A 24260-nucleotide genomic window follows, 5' to 3' on the forward strand; every position below is an offset into this window, starting at 1 on the left:
TAATCGACCAGAATAGCGAGTTGAAACTAACCCTTCCTTTCACAAGGAGGAAAAGAACCGTAACACACTTACTTTATAAATCCTTCTGATCTCACAATTGGCCTGGGTCAATAATTAATCAAGAAATTCTTTCCTTTTTTACTGCTAAGTAAATATAAATCACTGATCAACAATGAATTAAGTGAAAGGGGAACTCTCGTAATTTCATCCAATTCGTTTTAAAGTATATTATTCTGAGAATCAAGTGTCCTTCTCCTAGTTAAGTAAATGAGGTTTTCCTTTAAGGAACAAGTGCTTTTTTCACAGACTCTGGAACCCGACTTGCATAGTAGTCGTAATTGCGCAGTGTGGCGAGGACGCCTGCGGAGTTCATGTATTTCACCTCCTTGTTATACTGAAGGGCATTTCCATGGATATCGGTTAACTTGCCTACAGAAGAAACATCAATACAACATCAGTGGCTGGCCGGATCGTTACGTTTCTAGTTATTTTTAAGTGCCTCTTACTTCCCTATGGGATAGTATCAATTTATTCTGGATAAGATAGGAAAAATAATGAGTGACTATAAAGGCTTAAGTTTTAATTCACTTAAATTTAAAACTATAGAACAATTTTGACTAACTGAAAGATAAAAAATTATTTTTCTCCCTGGTTAAAATTAATTTCATTTAGCATTTTTAACTCCTGTTTCTCGGTATCAGTTAATTTCTCTTTTCCTAAGATGATTACTTTTTCTGCGGGTTCTACCCTATCGCTACTATTCCCATTTTCAGAAGTGTTTTCTTCATTCTACCACCAAGTATTAACACTTTATTAAGGTTTAAATGAAGTATGTTCATCCAATTTAATTGTGTCACATTATAGTTTCATTTAGCATCCTAATGAGATGGAATTGTGATGAATTTAACTCCCTTGTCATGTAATATGCTGATGAGATATGAAATTGGATAATATATTAGGAGAAAGGATAGAACAAAAATCAACTGTTTTGTTTAAGAGTAGAAGTCAACTTATGTCTAATGGAAATTGAAAATCCTCTTACTATGCATATATTTGTAATATATTGTCAGATTTAAAAAAAATTCTAACTCTGTGATCTTAGGCACTAGTACTGAAACATTTACCAGTATTGGCTTAAATGAAACTAAGTGAGGTGAAGACAATGGTAATGACCATTTTTCTTTTCAAGAAAAAAGAAACCCTAGAAGCATTAAATCCACAAAGCAATAAGGGTTTAATTAAGTCAACTATATGTAGATTGAAGACCAAAAGATAAACAATAACTAAAGAAAATGAATTTGCTGAAAAATTGACATCCTCACTTCTGAAATGCAGGGGTTGGGCTGGCTAATCTCTAGGATTCCTCTGAGCTTTTATAGCCTCAGAATGTAGGTAAATATACTGAAAGATTCTGTCGTAGCATAATAAAAAAGCTGTAACACCTGTAATTCCCCAAAATAAAAGGGACTGACCTCCCACAGCATGTAAAATGACTTCTGGAGCACAAGTATCCCACTTCTTACATCCAGGACTCGCAAATACATACGCAGAGGCTTTGCCTTCAATCAGCTGAATGATCTGTAGGGTTGGAGATAATAATTATCCCCTGGCCATGAAATGATTAAAGAATAAGAGAAAATGCTTGTTTCTACCAAGTGTATTTCATCCATGCCTCTGTCAGACTCAACTTAGGTGAAAGCTATTAGCAGGTTGAAAGGAACATGAGTATTATGCAGAAATAGACAGAATACAACAAAATATAGAATCCTACAGTGACCTGGGGTGGGGAGGAAGTGGTTCAATAAGCTACAAGGAAGAGATCAGAATAGTCTTCATAGTCCTACTTAGATAAATAAAGTTTTCTTTTTATTGTGTTGGTTTTTTTCCTACTGTAGAAACAATGTACTGTATATTATAGAAAACTTGAAAGATTTTTAATCCTGTAGATTAAAGGCTAGAGGAACATCAAGCGCGAGTAGTGCACTCATGTATAAAATGCAGTAAGTCCTAATACATATGCAATGCTGACAAAGAAACTAACAAGTAGTTTCTTAAGTCTTTGGAGTCCTACTACATATTACTGTTTCTTCTACCAAAATATGAATTTTTAAATTGTTATCTTAATAACTCCTTTAATTCTCAAACAAAACTGAGGGTATTTGATAGAATCGACAGGACTCTAAAGAGTAACCTGCTATCAGGCTTTCATGAGTCATTTACTTATTTTTGGGTTGTACCATAAAATAATCAGTACTGTAAAACTCAGGCCTCAAATATTCAGAGGAAGAGAGCAGACTGAGAGGAGGAGGAAAATCTCAATGAATGCAATGTAACCAATTACTCTTCTTAGTACTCTTTAAGAACACCATCAAATGATTAAACCTTGCTGTAGACCTCTATATAAAACGGTTTTCTTTCATTCAACAAATATGTGTCAAGTCTTATTATGTGCCAAGAACTATTTTGGGTCTGTTTTCTTAAGGGAAGAAGGGCTGTAGCCTTCATTAGACTCTTAAAGAAGTCCTTGACATGAAAAAGTTAATAACTGCCCAACAAGTTAGTAACATGCCCAAAAAAGTTAATAATTGCCCCACCTTTTATAGGAGAAAAGGTGGGGGATGTACAGGGTGGGGACTTTGTTCCTAAAGAGAATGGTACCCCTTGGGAATAAAACACATAATGGGATTTTTGCAGTTATAAAAGTAAGGGCAGGGGCGTCTGGGTGGCTCAGTGGGTTAAGGCCTCTGCCTTCGGCTCGGGTCATGATCTCAGGGTCCTGGGATCGAGCCCCACATCGGGCTCTCTGCTCAGCAGGGAGCCTACTTCCCTCTCTCTCTCTCTCTGCCTGCCTCTCTGCCTACTTGTGATCTCTCTCTATCAAATAAATAAAATCTTTAAAAAAAAAAAAAAGTAAGGGCAAAGAGAAATTACACCTGCCACTATATTTAGTGAATACATTTTTACTTGGAAATGTTTTAGAATTTTTTTCCCCCAAATACTATTATTTTTAAACTCACATTTTCATCCTCTCACCAGTAAATGCTTTTGGAAAATCTAAAAATAGTTGATTATTGCTTCCAAAGGGTAGGTGAAGAAAAATGAATTCCACTCAGTTCAGTAAGTATTTACGATTTGCCTTCCCCATGCCAGGGACACAAGTGTGAGATGCACCTGCATCGGGAACTACAGCCAGTCTGGTATCCCCAGGGTCTGAGCTGGGGGATGGCATGAGATAAGCCTGGGGTGTGTTCAAGGGCCAAAATATAAGGGAATTAACATTCCATTCTCACAGGCTTGGGTTTTAAACTGTTGTGCAGGGAGTTATCCAAGAATTTGGGGCAAGGAAGTGATAGACAGTAAGTTTTGCATTTTTAACTGCTTTATGGTACTGTGAGGCCTAGGATTGAATAGACAGACCAGTTGGAAACTACTGGAAAGTCTGGGTGAGAGATGATGATAGGTTTTAACTAAGGTGAAGGCAGCTGAGATGGACAAAGGAGACGTTAGGGAGGAATTAAGAAGATACAGATGGGATATGAGGAAGGAAGGAGTCTAGGGTGACTTTCAGGAGGCTGGCTGGAGCAATTAGGCAAATGGTGGTACCATTAAGCAGACAGGAAATAGGAGGAATGCGTGTAGGGGCAGGAAGGAAAAAGGAAGAGATCCAATTGAGCATGCTGAATTTGAGATATCTGAAGTATGTCATCATGGTGCTATCCAGGGGGCAATCAGATGAGAAGAGATCAGTGCTAGGGACGCAGATCCAACTGGGTTCTGTTTCACAACTTTTTCGGCAGGATGGAAGCCTACGTGAAAGAATGGGGGAAGCGTCCAGGAAGGGGTGGCAGGCCCATCCTTTGGGTCCGCAGAAGAAAGGTCTAGGAAGTAACCCAAGAGGGTCCTCAAGAATACGAGGGCAGGCAAGAGGCACAAGATGTCCTCCTAATGACTTGCATTAGCACAGAACTCTCAGATAAAAAGACTCGAATGATAACATTTTTTAAAAATTCAAATGTTGCTGAAATGTGCTTTTAATGGTCAATTACAACCTCTAACTCCTTCTCCCAGCTCTTATTTCACGTTTCGGGAAATGCTCGGGATTTCTTTCCATAATTCAATTGCATTTCAGTGGAATGGCAGACGTGTTCGTACCTTATTTCCTGCTCCTCCCACGCGCAGCACGTCATCAGGGTTCATGGCGGTGACACAGTCAGTCACCAACTTGTTGTTATGCGAGCGGGTCGTTGTAATGATGTGTTTCCCGGCAGGCGCCTCTTTCAGCTGGAACCCAAAGGCACCTAAACCTAAAACTCCCCAGATTGTCCTCCCCAACATGGCGTCGGGTCCTGCCTATGCAAGCGAGTGAAATAACAGCAATGTTTGTAATCATCTGGAGAAAAATGTCAGCCATACAGAGACTATCGCTTTAGGTTTGCATCCTGATTTTTTTAAAAAATAAAAATATGACAACGTAATCTAATAAAGAACCAGAACATCATCAACCACCCTGAGATTTTCCTGAGATAATCAACGGAGCCTTCTCTTGTTGTTTTGGTTAAAAACTGGGTTTGAGAGCTACTGGAGGGAATTTACAGTTATTCCTTCAAGTCCTCAGGAAAGGAAACATCATATACTGATTCCCATGTCTCTCTGAGTCAGCCAGTGATCTCATTATTGTATTTGGAAATGGCTGTTTGCAAAAGGTACTCAAGTCCCCAGGAAATGAAACATGATGTATTGATTACCACTTTTCATTATCCAAGGAAAAAGGATCTTGTTACTGTGGGAATGGGTAATGGCAGTTATGTATTTTGCTGCGATAGAGACAGGGCAACTGAACAGGCTGATACTGAGGGGCAGCCACAGACAATGGGGTCAGGGTTAAAAACTGTGCTGATAATTGTGCTGGTAAAAAGGGCAATGACAATGCAATCTCAGCATCTGAATTTCCTTTGCAGAGCTCAAAGAATTTTCAAACACACGGTTATAACTATACACTTCATGCAGAAAAACGTTACCCGATGCATAAAATAATTAACACAGAGTCACCGTAACACCATTATGTTAATACAGTAAACATATATTGTAGACATACAGATATTTTACTGAATACTAAGTAATACTATTTAGTATAGCAGGTGCTATTCTAAATGCCTTACATGTATTATCTCATTTAATCCCCCAAAACTCCATGAAGTAGGGATTATCATCCTTGTTCTTCAGATGAGAAAAATGAGATTTGGAATCCCTGAAGTAACCCGCCCAAGGACTGCAGGAAGATCATAACCAAACTCAGGCTCATCTGTATTCCAAGCCAGTAGTCTTCATCACTAAACTATACTGCCCCATTTTCCTTATTAAAATCCTTCCAAACAGGGGCACCTAGGTGGCTCAGTGGGTTAAGCAGCTGCCTACGGCTCAGATCATGATCCTAGAGTCCTGGATCGAGTCCTACATTAAGCTCCCTACTCAGTGGGGGGTCTGCTTCTCCCACAGCCCCTCCCTCCTGGTCACGCACATGTGCTCTCATTCGCTCGCTCACTCTCTCTCTCTTGCAAAAATAAATAAATAAATAAAATCTTTAAAAAAATAAAATGCTTTCAAACACATCTTAGTCGCCCACTAACAGTACCCTGGCTGCCGTTACAGTGAAATACACCCATGTTGCAGGTTGGATTTCCTGGGAAGCAGATTCTGGGACAGACAGCGTCTTTATCATGGAGTACCCCTGGGATTAACCCCTGTGGATGGGAGGGAAGGAAGCACGAGCGGGCAGAGGGAGACCCAAAGCTGTCATGCAGATCCAACAACAGTCTCAGCCAGCCCTGTGGGGAGCTCTGAAGCTAGAAGGGCCCTTCAGGGTTATAAAAATCGGAAGGAGATACCAGGCACTTATACTCAGGCAATAACCAGTCACTGGAAATGGACCGCCTTAAGAAAGGGCACCTCACAGGGCCATGCAGCTCTTTACAAGTGAGGCAATCCTTGAAGAGGCAGCCAGCAGGAGGCTGTCTGCTCACAGCTCACCCTGCAAATGGGGCAACAAAGGAACCAAAGAACAAGTACTGGGAGCTCAGCATATGTTCACGTGCTTCCTGTGCTCGCCATCGAGTCTACACTACAGGAGTCTTAGAACCTGTAAAGATGGGCTCTGGTGCCCACTGGGCTTTCGCTTAATTGCTGAGATACAGGTCATGCTTTCAAGGAGCCTTTTTATTAATTCAGCTCTTCAGTTATTCTGAAAAAGAAAGGAAAGCATACTGGAGAGTGGACATGGGTATTCTGTTCCCTAAGATGTCATATTCCCTCTGTAAGTGAGTATGGCGGCAAAGAGGATGTGCCCAGGGGATCTGACACTCTGGGGAGGTAAATGTGACCCCAAGAGGCTGCCAGCCAGCCTTCCACTGTGCTCCTCGTCTCGGTCTCTCTCCTTCAGAGCCCCACCACAACTTTCTGGCAGGTGGTAAAGGCTAACATTGTCATCTTACTTCATAATGGTTAATTATGATTCACAGTGGTTAAGAAGCTACCTCCAGGGGTGCCTGGGTGGCTCAGTGGGTTAAAGCCTCTGCCTTTGGCTCAGGTCATGATCTCAGGGTCCTGGGATCGAGCCCCGTGTCGGGCTATCTGCTCAGCGGGGAGCCTGCTTCCCCCTCTCTCTCTGCCTGCTTCTCTGCCTACTTGTGATCTCTGTCAAATAAATAAATAAAATCTTAAAAAAAAAAAAAGAAGCTATCTCCAACATAAAGACAGATTAGGTCTCTTTGCACTAAGCTGTTTCTTTCAAGTGCCTACCAGCTTCAGCATCTGTTAGAATACTAAAGTTTGCATTGTTAGAAGTCTTTATCTCAAGAAAGCACTATAGAGTATTTGCTAAGGGTCTGGACCTGGGTTTCCTTCTTTCTTTCTTCTTCCTTTTTTTTTTTTTAAGACTTTATTTATTCATTTATTTAGAGAAAGAGAAAGCAAGCAAGTGCGGGGGAGAGTGGCAGAGGGAGAGAGAGAGAGAGAGAATCCCAAGTGGACTCCGCACTGACTGTGGAGTCTGACTTGGGGCTCGATCTCGTGACCCTGAGATCATGACCTGAACTGATACCAAGAGTCACACACTTAACCCACAGAGCCACCCAGGCACCCCTGGACCTGGGTTTCAATCTACAGATCGTCAATGACAACTGGGAGGTCTGGGGGCAAGTTACTTGCCTCAGTTTCTCTTCTTCTTTTTTTTTTTTAAGATTTTATTTATTCATTTGACAGTAGAGATCACAAGTAGGCAGAGAGACAGGCAGAGAGAGTGGAGGAAGCAGGCTCCCCGCTGAGCAGAGAGCCCGATGTGGGGCTCGATCCCAGGACCCTGGGATCATGACCCGAGCCAAAGGCAGAGGCTTTAACCACTGAGGCCACCCAGGCGCCCCCAGTTTCCTCTTCTTTAAAACAGGAACAAAGTTTCCTTAAAGGACTGTGGTGTGTATTAAATGAGATAATGCATGTGAATCCCTTCAGTCTGGCAGCACACAGTAAACTCATAATGAATTTTAGCTATTGTTATTATAATTGATGGTTACTAAAAATGGAATGTCCAGCCCTGAATACTATCAACAGAACTAAGCAACTTTTCCACTTTTCGCAACAAATTTTAAGGAATAAGCAGGAGTGGATAGTGGACGAGAGGAACAAGAGAGTGCAGAGGAACTGTGGTAAAGGGAAAGGCAGCAACAGGAGAAGCAGAACAGGAGGAAGTGAACTGGGACAGGGGATGGACAATGGCCACCTGGGGTACCACAAGTCACCTGCCTCTTTTCTACCTACTAGTGGGGTCAAAACCCTAGCTATTTTTCTCACCTTTGCTTCATTCTTGTGTTCCCTTAACTTCTGCTTTTCATTGTTCTGTGGAAAACGAATACAATGTTTCTAATCTCAGAAAGAAGTGATAGAAAGTATTGATAACCTCTCTAAGAACTGTGATCTTCTTCTGATGAAACGTGCCATGCATTACAACATTATCTATGAACTATATGGCCCTCTTTTAAGTAATAGCGTTAACTTACTTGAAAGTCTACACAAAAACCACAAGCTTGTGTCTTTCTATAACACTGTATAAACGTTAAAGTCATATTAAAAGAATTCATAGACACTTAAGCAATTCAATATGGGAGACTTTCCTAATAATCCACTATTTTTGCTAAATAAATTTAAGCAGCACAGGATTATAAATAAAAAAGTTATAATCATACACATGAGAAACAAATTTATCTTAGAAGCAGAGATTAATCCTGCTCTAAGCTCAAATCAGAAATTCAGTAGTAATAGTCCCCACTCTGGTTACTTTGCTTCTCCAAAGTTCTATTAAGATCACACTAATGTGAATACCTCAAATATTTTACTGCAACAATTTCCTTTAACATTTAATGCAATTTCATGGTATATTTCTGCTTTGGAATTACATTAGTCTCTGGCTTGTAAGAAAGACAGTTTCTTTGGAGTAGAAAGAGCAGATTAGAGAGATAAAGTAAGACAAATGAGCGCAAGAGCGTATCTAGTTCTGTTACTAATGCTGACTGCAGTTTAGGTGCTATGCAGTATTACCTGGCAAACAACATGGCTAGCATCTTTCCTTGGTTGAAATGGTTCATTTCTTCAATTGCTTCAAGAACCACCTGCAAATCAGGTGTCTCAATGACCAAGCTAATCAAGAACCATGTTAGTAATTCCCAAACTTCTACATTTGAATCAAGAGGCATCCATAAAATACATACATATATGAATACATACGGTGTGTCTGCCTACACACAGATACATACATATGCATTCCTGAGAGAAATACCTATGCCCTGAGAGGCTCTGATTCAACAGGTCTGGCGTATGATCTGGGAAGCTGTATTTTGTAGACCTTCCCAGTAATTGTACGGGAAACAAAGCTAGAAGCCACTGGTTTAGATAACATCAGGAAATCACAGAACACTCTACTTATGTATCTAATAAAGTATTTTTGTATCATTTATAGTAATACCTGGTAGTTGTAATATGGCTGGTTAATAACTCCTGCTATGGCTTTTCCTTCATAAGCAATTCCAATAAGGACGGTCACGTTGTCGAGAAGACCTGTGAAGAAGAAATGAGTATCAAGCTCAATTATATATTCTGACTTATCATCAGCACATCAATTGCTCCAAGTTATTTTTGCAATAAAGGTAAGAGATCTGTGATGATTCAGCCACGATCAATCCTACTTCTGACAAAATGCACAAATTATAAGAGATAGCTGGCCAGAGACAGAAGCAGGCTTCGATTTCTTTGGCCACTTAACCAAGTCGGTAGACACGGTCTCATTAGTACAGTTTGTATATCAACTGAATAAACCAGCCATGACTCTGCAGCCATTACTGTTAGATTCCTGTCCCCCTCTGCCACCACCCATGCCAGTCCTGCCTGCTGGTTCACTCTCTACTCCAGGATTACTGTCTAGACCTGCATTTCAAGTCTCCAGGGTAAGGGTTCTCCAAGTAGAGTCCGCAGATTATCAAGAAGCATCAGAACTAATTGGCATAATTTTTTTTTTAAGTAGACTCCACAGCCATAATGGGGCTTAAACTCACAACCCTGAGATCAAGAGTTGCATGCTCTACTGACTGAGCCAGCCAGGGGCCCCTTAATTGGCATAATTTTTAATACTGATTTTCTGGTATCAGTGAATCAATCTCCAGAGGTGGGTGTCAACATCTAAGCAATCTACCTGGGTGTTCTCACACACACTAAGCTGTCTAGAGCTTCCCTTAGAGTGACATTTCACTGTGCACACATACACATACATACACGTGCACATATACTGTGTGACTGACTCAGATGTATAGGTATGTCTCACCCAAGGACACAGAGAGTTTTTTCTAATGATTATGAGAAATCTTTTTTTTTTTTTTTTAAGTCATGAAGCTGAGAACCAATATAAGAAAACTTATATAGATCTTGGTTTCAAAAATAAAACTCTAAGCTTATATACGCTCTGCTCCTAAAACCTAAAACTCTGGCTCTGAGCCTGGTCTTTTTACTTTAACGCTGCCAATTTTATTTTAATGTGCTGCTTTCTAATTTTTCTTATCTCAGACAATTTCAGAAAGGAGAAATATTGTACCGCATTCCCAAACTCATCTCTAAAGGTGAAGCTATGAGTGGGAAAACAGCTCATGGTTGGGGGGGGTATGAGGGGGCAGGGGGTGTGGTTGGAGGGGAGGTATTTGGTGGTAGGGGAAGGGGTGGCTGGGGAGGGAGGGGCGGGAGGTGACTGCAGAGCACAGCTGTTTGTTTTCTGCCCCAACAGAGCTGGGGGTTCAGCACAGTCCCTCTGGTAAACCTAGCTTTGTGTTAGTTATTCCCACCTGGGGGACATTAGAATCATGGCACTGGTAGAGATCACAGGGTGGTATTTGAAGGGACTGAATTTTCCCTTTCCCTGTCTTGACAATCGCTGATATACAATAATAGCAAGGATGAGCAGAAATGCAGCTTTAGGGCATAAACATAAAATATGATCCTGGGTTGTTACGCAGCAGATGAAATATTAATTGTTTTTAACTAAATATCATTTACTGGACCCACTGCTATCGAAAACAAATATTGAAGAGATACCAACCTTCAGTATATTCCTTGGTACCATCCAGAGGATCAACCCAGACCACAAGCTGAAAAAAGGGAAATATCTAAATTAAGCATACAACATTTAAAAAATAGGTCTAAGTAGATTAAAAATACCTCTTTCTTCATTTTTAAAGTTATATTTTGAATTGCTTAAGCTAATGTCATCAGTTTTACAGTAGTAAAACACCTTATTGTTTCATAATCATGGAAAAAGTCCATTTAAATTAGAGAAAAGTCCCATCTAAGAATTTTGAATAGGAAATGCTCCACTCTTCCATTTACTGTCACCGGAACACTCAACAAAATGCTATGAACACACTGAGGTCTGGGGGGCGGTACAGGGAAAGCTTTAATGTGGCACCAAAAATGTTTTAGTATATGTGCTGCCGAAGCGAGCACACCAAAAGTGTTTTAAACAGTGTGTGGCTGCTACTCACTCTGACATACAAAGGCTGATTAAAAAAAAAAAAAATTAAGACAGTGTAATTTTAACTTAAGGACACCACATATGTCCAGCAAAGAAAAATGAACAGTTTATAAACTGAGAGTAGACAGAAGAAGAAATCCCTTCTCCTTAGAACTTCAGTATGACTTAGGCTATGTAGCCATGACCCACCAGAATTACAATGCTTGGCATGAATCTGTGAATGAAGCCCCCTTCTCCCAGAAGACACCGCGTCTCACTGTCCTTGTGCCCTCCCTCCCTCAAAGCAAAGCACCTTACTCACAGTAGGTATTCAATGAATGTGCGTTAAATAAATCAAAACTCAACAACTAAAGAATTAGCATAATTATCTGAAGCCAAAGATTTAATTTAAACGGCTTTATAAAGGAAGCGAGGTGAGTTTTATGGCCTTCCAAACATAAAACAGCAACCTAGTTCACCTCCTTCCAGCCTCAATTACCAACAAAAGTTTTTACTACCAAATCTACTAACAAATTAGATGTTCTCCCTAGAAGTATTTTTAGAAACAGTTTTAGAGAAGAAACTGATGGGGTGAGGAACCAAGCCCTAAACCAACAGGTCACACATTCCCTATGGTCGCCTAACACTTCTTTGCTGTCCCTTAAAGATTTCAAGTTCCTGGGGTGCCCTGTTTTATGTCTACCAGCTTTTCAACCTTACAGGCGAATTTTATTTACTAGAGCACGAACAGAGGGTCAACAAAGACTTAAGAAGTCATATGGATCATACATCTTCTTCTTTAATAGCACTGTACTGGGATGGGCACGGCTGCTGCAGTATCTCCTCCCACTGACCATCTTCAATGAGCTCTTGGCCCACTTCTTCAAAAGGCAGATCCTAAAGCAGATAATGCGGATGGTTACTGAAACTGTTTGGTATTCACAGAGCACCCATTGTCTTAGTGACAGAAGAAATGCAGCATCAGAGTTCACCAGACCTTCCTGTTTCCCATTTATGTCTAGAGCTTAACTGAGTCAAAAAATAAAGCACACTGAATAAAACTGCAAAAATGACCACATATGGCTGATCAAAGTTGACTACGAAAAAATCCCATCTTCATTATCCTGAACAGTTAAAAAAAAATCTAAGTGTTATAAGCTTATTTAAGTAAGTGTCTCTGCAATGTCCACTGACAGATGAATGAAGATGTAGTCTATACACACAACGGAATCCTACTCAGCCATCAAAAATAATGAAATCTCGCCATTTGCAACGACGTGGACAGAACTAGAAGGTATTATACTAAGCAAAATAAGTCAATCAGAGAAAAACAACTATCATATGCTCTCACTCATATGTGGAATTTAAGAAACAAAACAGGATCATAGGGGAACAGAGGGAAAAATAAAGTAAGACAAAATCAGAGAGGGAGACAAACCAGAAGAGACTCTGAATTGTAGGAAACCAACTGAGGGTTGCTGGAGGGGTATGGGGTAAATGGATGTTGGCACGTGATGAAATGAACACTGATTATTAATAAGACTGATGAATCACTGAACTCCACCTCTGAAATTAATAATGCATTACATGTTAATTGAATGTAAATCAAAAACAAAAAAAAATTAAAAGAGTTCTGACTTCACTCTAGTTTCCATGGGAACACTTAAATGGCTTCAAATGCCTAACCTGCCCTCAACAGGATTCAGTAGTTAATAATTCATCATGAATTAATCATTATAAACCTATTTGTAAGCATAAGATTCCTGCCCTTTATCATCCTAAGCCCTTATTAAACACATTCTTAAAAATAAAAATAAATAGGGGCGCCTGGGTAGCTCAGCCGTTAAGTGTCTGCCTTCAGCTCAGATCATGATCCAATGACGCCCTGTGTCAGGCTCCCTGCCTGGCAGGAGGCCGGCTTCTCCCTCTCCCACTCCGCATGCTTGTGTTCCCTCTCTCACTGTGTCTCTCTCTGTCAAATAAATAAAATATTAAAAAAAAAAAAACCAAACTAAATAAATAAGTAAGTAAGTGGTTCTGACATGAGATACTTCTCTCTCAATTACATAAAATGTGAATTCCTTCACTTTCAGTGTTACAGTCAGTGGACAAGTGTGCAATTAAAAAAAAAATCAGAAACAACAAAATCCCTTTTATTCCAAAGGTCTAGAACTCTGTCCATCTCTTAGTTTGCATGCTAAATATTACAACAGGAACCCTATCTTCTGCAGTCAAGAATTGAGACATCTGCCTAGAAATGGACTAAAATATTTTATAATCGGATGTTTCCTTCAAGTCCAAGGAACAGGCTAATTGTTTTGGTGTTAAAACACCAGATGGGGGCTCCTGGGTGGCTCAGTGGGTTAAAGCCTCTGCTTTCGGCTCGGGTCATGATCCCAGGGTCCTAGGTTCGAGCCCCACATCGGGTTCCCTGCTCAGCAGGGAGCCTGCTTCCCTCTCTCTCTCTCTGCCTGCCTCTCTGCCTACTTGTGATCTCTGTCAAATAAATAAATAAAATCTTTAAAAAACAAAAAAACAAAAAACACCAGATGTAATGCTTGAAATAATGACAGTGGTACAGAAGTCATTAAAAAGTGGCAATTATAAATCCATATGGTAAACAGTCATTAAAAAAAGAGTTCATTCCTTACAAGTCTTACCTCTTCCCCTATTATTGTTAGTTTGGGAAATTTCCGTGCCAGCGAAGAGCAAATGCTCATTTGTGCCAATCGGTCAGCTTTGGTCTGCAGGTCTGTTGCACAGGTCTGCAACAAGGAAAGTAAATTTTAGCAGAACTAATCTGAAATAAGTTGTCCTCTGATTCCTAATGCATGAGTGTTTATGTCATTTAAGTTGCACTTGTTTTTAGATTCATGGAACTTAACACCCAATGAGTCAACTAGTTTCCCGGCTTGGTTTTTCTCACGGGATTTATAGTGGTTCAAGTTTGGAAAGGAGCTTTTAGATTATAAGAACACTTTCTCCCCCAGTTGATAAATTCCCTACATTAGAACTCTAGATCAGGGGCACCTGGGTGGCTCAGTGGGTTAAGCCTCTGCCTTTGGCTCAGGTCATGGTCCCAGGGTCCTGGAATCGAGCCCCACATCGGGCTCTCTGCTCAGTGGGGACCCTGGTTCCCCCTCTCTCTCTGCCTGCCTCTCTGCCTACTTGTGATCTCTGTCTGTCAAATAAATAAAATCTTCAAAAAAAAAAAAAAAGATCTCTAGATCAATCTTCTGTTTAAAAAGATGAAGAGACAGGAGATTCATAACTTTTCACGGCAGTCAAAGCTAAAAACTATCTTTAGCTGTTTGAAAGATATTCCCAACTTGAATCTTTCTATAACTTCTACTCACTAATCTTCTAATCTACTAAGCATCTACTTTCCTAATAATTCAACAGGTCCTCATGATGATAGAAAGAATTCCTGTTTCCAAAATATAAAAACTATGAAAATGAACAGCAATTACATTTGATATATTTAGCTCACCCACAGCATTCTTACTCAATCCCCACCATCAGATAGTCATTCTAGTAGAAGACTATGGAAAATCTTGCAAATGACAGCCACAACGTCTTCTATAGTCTGCTTTCACAGAATTATGACATGTTGCAATTTATACATGCCTGATTAGGTGGAGTTACAAAATTATTACTTTAAATAGTAAAAATTCGACAATACTTTTTAATGAAACAAGGAATGATCATGAAAATCAAAGACTTGTATGCCATGCTTAAGTCTTCTTGTTACCTACATGCAAAATACTAGTCTGCTGGAATACAGGGCCACAAAGACAGAGATCTTTGTTTTATTTCCTAAAGAATTGTGTCTGGCACACCAGAGGTATTCTAGAAATATCTGTGGAAACTTCTTAAAAGAATTGTTAAATTTGAAGATGACTTCTGCATTAATCAAGTCTGGACACTACTCTCTAGAGGAAAGCAGACACATTGCCAGCCATTAAGTATATGAGGAAAGCTATCCCAATTCTTTTCTTGTCCAGGATAATATTTCCTGCTCTTTCTACTGACATAATGCCAGACCTCATCGTTCTGAATCTTTTGTGTGACAAATTTAAAAATGAGGTATCAACAAAGTGCCTGACCAGTAGAGAGGACAGGGCGATTGTTACCTTTTTTACCATCTATTATCTAGAAGTGCCTGACCATACAGAGGACAGGGTGACTGTTACCTTTTTTGCTCACCTATTACCTAAAAGTGTCTGACTATACAGAGGACAATGCGACTATTACCTTTTTTTTTTTTACCTATTACCTAGAAGTGCCTGACCATACAGAGGACAGGGCAACTATTACTTTTTTTTTTTTTTTAAATCTATTACCTAGAAGTATGTGACCAATACAGAAGGAGATTATTACCAGTACAAAGGACAGGGAGAGTAGTACTAGACATATCTGACAGGTACAGATGATAAGGAGGTTATTACCAATACAGAGGACCAGGAGATTATTACTGTTTTTCCATTACTCCTTAGCTATAGGCTACAATGTGGCACATCTAATATAATCACAGCATAAAATCAATTTAAAAATAAATGATACTAAGGAAACTATCTGAAATGATTGACGGTATTGGTAGTGGTGGTATGATGGATAATTTTTGTTCACTTTTTGCTACTTTTCTGCATTTCCTATTTTTTATAATAGAAAAAAAAACTTTTAAAACGGCTATAAAATTAATAGCCTTCTGAAGTCACTGAATTACATTATTGGCTTATTACTGAGCATATATGCTGTCAACCAAAAACCTCTTTTTTAAACAAATGTAAATCAGATTTACTTTTTATCACTTGAACATGAATATCTTGGGAACTTATTAATTATTCCTGATATAATATCCTGTTGGACTTGGCCCTCTTTTCTCAGTGTTTGTAACTTTTTGAATACTTATTCTGTGATCAAATATGCTAACTACCCTTCCCAGGTTCATTTTATTGATAAATTTGTTAAGTATGCTCTCTATATGCTCCTGTTCCACAACATTTTTGAGAAGATACATTCAATGATTCTTAAAAACTGTATTTAAGTTAATGGTTAAAGAGAAAAGGACAGAGTTGGAAGCGGAGTCCTCTGATCTGTCACCAATGATCTTTTCTTGGTTGATGTGAATTATGAATTAAAATGAAATGTTTGGGTAAAATTGATCACCCACTTATGAATATACCTAACAGTGGTCAAGATGGGGGGATGGGACATGTCATGTCCATATTTATCAATGGCTTGAATCTTTTTTGACAATGGAGAATGAAATATTTTTTTTTAAATGAAGACATCTTATATCTACTTCCTATACTATTAAACCCATAAAGCTATCAAAATTAGAAGTGAGATTTCTCTAACTTTTTCTTGTGATTTTCATTCTTTTTTTTTTAAGTTATTTTATTTATGTAATCTCTACACCCAATGTGGGGCTTGAACTTATGACCCTTAGATCAAGGGTCAAGTGATCTTCTGAGTCAGCCAGGCACACGTCTTGATTTTTATTCTTAATTTTTTTTTTCTAGTTGCGGGTATTGGGGAGAGGGGGAGAAAGAGGGAGAGAATCATAAGCAAGCTACACATCCAGCACAGAGCCTGATGCAGGACTTGATCTCATGACCCTGAGATCATGACCTAAGCTGAAATCAAGAGTCAGACACTTAGGGTGCTTGGGTGGCTCAGCTGGTTAAGTGACTGCCTTCAGCTCAGGTCATGATCCCAGGGTCCTGGGATTGAGCCCCATGTTGGGCTCCTTGCTCAGCAGGGAGCCTGCTTCTCCCTCTCTCTCTGCCTGCTACTCCACCTGCTTGTGTTCTCTCTCTCTCTCTCTCTGTCAAATAAATAAATAAATAAATAAAAAGAGTCAGACACTTAACTGACTGAACCACCCAGGCACCCCATTCTTAATTTTTAAAAGCACTTATGTTGAATGTCCTATAATTAGCTCATCTGAGTTTATTACTAAATTGTTTTTTACTCATATTTTTGGTCCTCATTTTTTTTCTGCTAACAGCCTTAGATAGATGTCTGATTTATCATAAAGGAGTGACTTAACTACAACTCTATTTATAAGTCATTTTAATGTTAATGGTTAATCCTACCCTGTAATTTTCTCATTTGGGCAAAATTACAATACCATCTTCTTTTTTTTTTAAAAAGATTTTATTTATTTATTTGACAGACAGAGATCACAAGTAGGCAGAGAGGCAGACAGAGAGCGAGAGGTGGAGGCAGGCTCCCTGCGGAGCAGAGAGCCCGATGCGGGGCTCGATCCCAGAACCCTGGGATCATGACCCGAGCTGAAGGCAGAGGCTTAACCCACTGAGCCACCCAGGCGCCCCTACAATACCATCTTCTTTAAAAGTTATGATAAAAAGTGAATATATGGAAACTTACATTTAAAAAATTATAATGTGAAATGATAACTAAATCTTGTTGAAGAAATTACATTTTAAACTAGAGGGGCACCTGGGTCAACAGACGGTTAAATGTCTGCCTTCAGCTCAGGTCACAGTCTCCAGGTCCTGGGATAGAGTCCCACGTCAGGCCCCCAGCTCAGCGGGGAGTCTGCTTCTTACTCTCCCTCTGCCTCTACCTCTGCTTGTGCTCTCTCTGTGTTTCTCTAATAAATAAATAAAATGTCTAAAATTTTTTTAAGAAAATAAACGAGAACACATGCATGGTAGGATTTTCTTTTAAGAACCGTCACTAGGGGTGCCTGGCTGGCTCAGTTGATAAGGCCTGCGACCCCTGATCTCACCATTGTGAGATCAAGCCCAAGGCTGGGTATAGAGCTTACCTAAAAAACAAAAACAAAAAGAATCAACTCTCTTGATAAACTATCTTTCTGATAATTTACCTAAGTGTTTTTTTTTTAATTTACCTGTTTTTAATTATCACACTGGGGGAAAATAAAACCACAACCTGTCTCGTGTTTCTTTTCCATGAAGAAAAAAATGTAAAGCTCTGACCATAAGGAATACTTATTTTTATGCCAGATTTTACCAACATGGCAAGTTCACTAAGGACTAAGTGTCCTGTAAGAGATTTCTTTAGGATATGAAGCTTGGTTACAGTGCTCTGGGGCTAGACAGCAGTCAGAAGGCTTAACCATACAAATAAAAGTTTGGGATGCAGGAAGTCTGGAGTCATTTTCAAAGCAGAAATAGAGCTCATATGAACTAAGGATCTAGTGATCTCCATAGAGGAGACATTATTTCAACTATTGAAGTCTGTCCAGATTATTACATCCTTTACTAAAATGTGAAGGAACAAAAACAAAGTTGGTATGAAATGAGACAAGACTTTCAGTACCTTCTCCACGATACCCAGGTCTCCTTCAGCAATAACACGTCTGACTATGGTTCCTGCCTTTTGAGCGATTGAATAAGCTGAGGCTACAAGCCGCATCAACACGGTGTGACTGGAAGCCATGATCAGTCCTAAGGGGGAAATTAAGAGAAACACCGTTACTTTCAAAGCCAACTACTGGTTTCAGTCACTTGAATTCAATTCAACGCATATTTACTGAGTACCTCACTGTACAGATCCTTTAATAAATACTTGCTAAGAGACTTGGAAAAACTATGTCAGCATTAGCTCTCTCAATAAATTTTATAGTATTCTTTCTTTCTGCAGATGGGACATTTTGAAGCATGGGGAAAACTGTCCCAGGCCCATGATCATGTGACAAAGTTTTATGTCTGAGGGGTATGTGTGTATGTGTAAAGGCTGTGGAAAGTGCGTCAGGGGCTAAAAATACAAGATACAACATCTGCCATAAATGAACTAATATTTTGGTGGATTGGGAGTAAAATAATGTAACCTAAAATCTGTAACATAAAACTGGTAAGAGCCAAGAGAGGTACGAAGAGCATAAGGGATGTGGGTGTATGTACGGGGTAATGTAAAAAAAAAAGGAGGGGTTGCATGGGATTACAGTTAATTTTTAAAAACCAATGAATATTCCATTAGACATTAATGAAATTTAATCTACTGGCTATTTACTACCGTCCTCAGTTGCCAAATAAAGAGAACGTGCAACACACCTAATTGGGGTGAAGACTAATCATCTGGAAAAGTAATGAGTGTCAGAATAGCCCCTGGCCTATGAAAGATAAGGGAAAAACAGCCTTCAGGACAAAGTGTATACTCCTCTTTGAAAATACAAATTCAAACCCTGCAATTTTAGTGACTGTTCTGAGGCTGGAATGTACCACCCAGACCCTCTCCAGGCTGAAGGACATTTCCCCAGCTGCTGAGAGTGCCACAAACAGATGGCTTTTAGCTGCCATCTTTCTTTGGGAATTTATGTGCTAAGTCACTGCACCTGCAACAGAGGGGATGGGTTTGAAGGCCAGTCCACACTCCAACCTCGCTGCCACCCCAACTCTACTGGGTCATCCTGGCTTCTGAATGCCCAGCTCCGTTGGCTGACTGAGGCCTTTGCTGAGACTGCATTGTGGCCCAACTCCCCACTCCCCAAGGCATCACTACCTTCTTCACACTTCCCATAAGTGATCCCAAGAACACTCTCTAACAAACCTCTTGGACTTTTTCTCAGAGTGCTCACAGGGAGCCAAATGATGACAAAAGCTCTTGGCCCTCTAACTGAATCAGGTCAATATTATTTCAGTGCAACAAAGGAACACAATACAGAACAGAAAAGAGACACTATGAGCCTCAATTCAGCAAGTCATTATTCTACTGCCAATTTCTGACTACACATTTGACCTGATGTGCCTTTTAAGCTCTTTACATCTTTTTTCTCTCATTAACATTCTAGTCACAAGGATTATGAACATCAAGACAATAAACAAGGGACGAGTTTGAAACCCTTCAGAAGAACAGAATTGAATTTGATGTAAGGTAATGAATCCCTCTGTGGCCAGGAGCTGTCTAGAATTAATATGAAAATAAAGTGAATTCCTATGTATTTAAATTCTCTTTATCTTATTACATCATAATCAGGCTAGATTCATTTTATTGGCAGGCTGGGTGGAAAAACGGCTTATGAAAATTACTAACACTCAAATAGAAAACGGGAGAAATAATTTGGCAGACACTTTGTTGACCTCACCTCCACTTCCTTATTATCCATGACCAGCCACATATCTGATTTATTCTGCACTGGAAATGGGAGTCTTCAGGCAACTAATCAAGTGCTACCCAAATGTCTTAACTACTGAGCATATTATAATATGTGCTGGCATGTTTATACAGTCCCCATGTTATATAAAATGCCATTGGTGAAAGGCAGATCATTTTCCCTCACTGTATGGTAGTGTTGTACCTTTTCACAGATATCACTTACATTTGAGCGAAGTAAGCAGTCATTCCAGCCTTGTCAGGCTTCATAGATGACTAAACCACTTCCTTTTATGTTTGCCACATCCACAGTGTTTTCTTATAAAGAAAACCGTTTAGCCTTGTTCTACTACATTCCTCATAAAGTACATACTATATGAACTACCGTTCAAAGCTAACATGAGTTGCATAAGAATGTAACAGGTTTGATGTAAAGCAGAACAGTGATTTTTACAGAGATCCCGCAAATCACTTTTAGTTGGCAAATAAAATAATTCTACCAATTTCTCTGAAATACGTCTTCAGTCCAAACATAATTAGTAATGAAATATTATTATCCCCTGGTCTAATATTTTTCTTACCTATTTTTCAAACAAAGAATACACTTTTGGACCTTAATAAAGAAAATGAATCTAATCATATTATCAAAACACATCTGGAAAAGAGGTTCCTGTTAGCCTTTTAATTGTGCCCCCTCCCAGAACCCAAATGAGAATCACCTTGTTGATACTGATGGAGAACACAAAACGCTGTCGTTGCCGCTGGAAAGCTACGGGCAAGTTGTGAACTTCCTTAGAGCAGATCAGGTTATATACACGGTACTTCCTTCTCCACCAGTTGTACGCCTTCTGCGTCCTAAAGCCCCACCCTTTGTGAACACACCCTTTGTGAACACAGCTTTCCAATGGCTTACTCAAAAACAGGCACTGGAGTCAACCACCAGTGTTCAAATCCTGACTCTGGCATTTGTTAGCTGTGCGGTCTTGGGAAAGCCACTTAAATTCTCTGTGCCTCAATCTCTAAAATGGAGCTAATAATAGTATCTATAGGATAGAATTTAATTATTAAATGAGTAATGCAGGTAAAGCACTTGTAACGGTCCCTGGTACAAGGCAGCACTAAATCATACTGGCTAACCATTATTGTGATAATTGTCCTCATTACTGGCTATCCTGTGGAGACATCACAGTAGTGTTCAGAGCAAAAAAATTCCTATATTGGGGTGCCTGGGTGGCTCAGTGGGTTAAAGCCTCTGCCTTCAGCTCAGGTCATGATCTCAGGGTCCTGGGATCAAGCCCCGCATCAGGCTCTCTGCTCCACGGGGAGTCTGCTTCCTCCTCTGCCTGCCTCTCTGCCTACTTGTGATCTCTCCCTGTCAAATAAATAAATAAAGTCTTAAAAAAAAAATTCCTATATCTTCTGCAACATCATTTTGACCCTGGGGATGTAATCTGATAACCAATACAACCCACAATCATGTTGCAGATTCTTTTTCATAACATTCAGGGCTTGAGGCTTGAAATACATATGTAAAAAGGTTGTATGCTACTTAAGGGTATCAACCTAACACCTCATCCTTTAAAAAATCTTTACAGTAGCCAACAGGGCTAGTTCTGAAGGATTAAAAACAGGAATCAAATGATCCATTTTCTTTGATAGCCTGGGAAAGGTATCTTGAATTGAATATAAAGGTGGTAAACACATGAGGATTAGGATCTAAAATTGAATGATAGGGGCGCCTGCGGGGCTCAGCCAGTTAGCTGTCTGTCTTGGGCTCAGTTCATGATCCCAGGATCCTGGGACTGAGCCCCACATTGGGCTCCCTGCTCAGCGGGGAGCCTGCTTCTCCCTCTTCCTCTCCCCTAACCCTGCTCATTCTCTGTCTCTCTTTCTCTGACTCTCTCTCAAATGAATAAGTAAAATATTTTAGAAATGAATGACTGAGGGGCACCTGGGTGGCTCATTGGGTTGAGCCACTGCATTAGGCTCAGGTTGTGGTCTTGGGGTCCCAGGATAGAGCTTGGCATGCGGCTCTCTGCTCAGCGGGGAGCCTGCTTCCCCCCCTCTCTCTGCCTGCCTCTCTGCCTACTAGTGATCTCTCTCTCTGTCAAATAAATAAATAAAATATTTTAAAAAAAATGAATGACTGAGGTCCCAATCAAAATGCAAAGATTAGGGGTGCCTGGGTGGCTCAGTGGGTTGGAGCCTCTGCCTTTGGCTCGGGTCATGATCCCGGGGTGCTGGGATGAAGCCCCAAGTCGGGCTCTCTGCTCGGTGGGGAGCCTGCTTCCTCCTCTCTCTCTGCCTGCCTCTCTGCCTACTTGTGATCTCTCTCTGTCAAATAAATAAATAAAATCTTTTAAAAAATGCAAAGATAACATCTTTTGAAACCTGATCAAGTGATGATAAGGTTCAAGGTCATCTGGAAAAATAAAAATATGAGCATAACAGAGCAAATTCTGAAAAAAGAACAGTGAGCCAAGATACTCTCCTTACCAGTTACCAAAATATGATACAAAACAGTAAGAATTAAACAGTTTAGTCCCGGGCAGAATGAAATCCCAGAAGTAGATCCAAACACACTAAAGGTGGTATTTCAAATCACAAGGCAAACTGTGCAAAAATGGTGGGAACACTTACCTATCTTTTAAAAAAAAATGTTGGAACTTTCTTTTGTATTCTTTGTATCAACATACATTCCAGATCAATGCATGATTTTAGAAGTAAAGAATAAAACCATAAAAGCATGAGAATAAAACCGTGTGAAATATTTTGCAAATTTGGTAAAGGACTTTTAAACATGAGAAAAACTAAGAATCTATAATAGAATATATTGACAAATTTGACTGAATAAAAATTAAGATATCTAGGTAATCAAATTACCACAAGCAAAGCAGATGACTGACAAAATGAGAAAAAAAATTTGTATCATGTACTAGACATCTAGTTAATTTTGATTATGGAAAAGGCTTTTACATTAATATGTTAAAGACTAATAATCTAGTAGAAAAACGAGCAAAGGACACAAATAGGCTATTCCTATTAAAAGAAAGACATGGCCCTTAATTACATGAAATGCTCAACTTCATTAGTTATGAAAGAAATGCAAATTAAAACAGCAAAAGATGGGACGCCTGGGTGGCTCAGTTGGTTAAGCGGCTGCCTTCGGCTCAGGTCATGATCCCAGCGTCCTGGGATCGAGTCCCACATCAGGCTCCTTGCTCGGCAGGGAGCCTGCTTCTCCCTCTGCTTCTGCCTGCCTCTCTGTCTGCCTGTGCTCGCTCGCTCTCTCTCCCTCTGTCTCTGACAAATAAAAAAAAAAAACAAAAAAAAAAAAAAAACAGCAAAAGATGATTGTTCATGTGTAAGAATGGCATAGATGAAAACGCCCAGTGTTGGCTAGCCTGTGAGGGAACATCCTTCTGAGCACTGTGAGCAAGGATGCACAGTGGTTAAAACCTCTTAGGATGATTTTGAAAAGTTAACTGAAAGTAAAAGGTACATATCTTTTGAACTAGCAATTATATTTTCAGGGATACCTGAATAAATCAAGCAAACCTACAAGTATGTAGGACAGATAGTACGAAGAAGGTGTGCTATCTGAATGAAATTTAATTTCAGACGAAAGGCAGTCTCTAATTGGAGTGCACTAACGAGCCCACTGTCTAGGTCTGCCTCGTTAATTCTACAGCAAACAGCCATGAAAAAACCCTGGAGCACGAAAATAAACGCACCGATCAATAATTAAGTCGCTGACACTCAAGAATCTAGGTCCGAAATTGGAATATCTGGAGAGGCAACCTGACTCGTGCAAACTTTTTTCTTTTTAAAACATAAATCCCTGTAATCTCCTTCTATCTGTGCAAAGGGGTGGAGTTAGGGGACCAATAAATGAATCAGATCGGACCAAGGCCCTTGTCCTGACTCGCAAGGGAGAAACTTACAGTGACAAGCCTGGAACAAAGCTAGACGAAAAACACGTAAATGGTAACAACAGCAACAACACAAAGCTACAAAGCAACAGGTCCCTCAGTCCAGTACCTGGCCGCCTTCCTGTCAATAGGTCGTACGTTGGGGGATGTAGGACAAACCTACAGCAGCTACTGAGCATGCGGGAAATTCGGCGCAGGCGCAG

The 24260-nt window shown here is 39.9% G+C and overlaps 1 protein-coding gene across 4 annotated transcripts; it reads right to left on the minus strand.

Annotated features, from left to right (window-relative positions):
- Positions 1-270: 270 nt before the first annotated feature.
- BPNT1 (3'(2'), 5'-bisphosphate nucleotidase 1) lies at positions 271-24260 on the minus strand. 4 transcript variants are annotated; one of them, XM_032872945.1, is made up of 10 exons: positions 24167-24260; positions 18353-18480; positions 13699-13803; positions 11828-11935; positions 10628-10676; positions 9011-9102; positions 7843-7887; positions 4153-4350; positions 1473-1578; positions 271-429 (listed from the first exon to the last, which is right to left on the minus strand). In XM_032872945.1, the coding sequence occupies exons 1-10, from the start codon at positions 24234-24236 to the stop codon at positions 281-283; spliced, it is 1050 nt and encodes a 349-aa protein (XP_032728836.1). In that variant the 5' UTR covers positions 24237-24260; the 3' UTR covers positions 271-280. The 4 variants fall into 4 exon arrangements, with proteins under 4 accessions (XP_032728836.1, XP_032728838.1, XP_032728839.1 ...); XM_032872947.1 differs by lacking the exon at positions 24167-24260 and adding an exon at positions 24070-24117; XM_032872948.1 differs by lacking the exon at positions 24167-24260 and adding an exon at positions 20845-20869.

Source organism: Lontra canadensis, unplaced genomic scaffold, assembly GCF_010015895.1.
Source record: "Lontra canadensis isolate GAN:19392208 unplaced genomic scaffold, GSC_riverotter_1.0 scaffold46, whole genome shotgun sequence".
Lineage (NCBI taxonomy): Eukaryota > Metazoa > Chordata > Mammalia > Carnivora > Mustelidae > Lontra > Lontra canadensis.

Excerpts from the sequence above, each read along its gene's own strand:
- BPNT1 (XM_032872945.1), bottom strand. The coding sequence starts at position 24,236 with ATGCTCAGTAGCTGCTGTAGGTTTGTCCTACATCCCCCAACGTACGAC. Across the intron at positions 18,481-24,166 it reads ATTGACAGGAAGGCGGCCAG|GACTGATCATGGCTTCCAGT; the intron begins GTACTGGACTGA and ends TTTCCCCCTTAG. Across the intron at positions 13,804-18,352 it reads ACCTGGGTATCGTGGAGAAG|ACCTGTGCAACAGACCTGCA; the intron begins GTACTGAAAGTC and ends TCCTTGTTGCAG.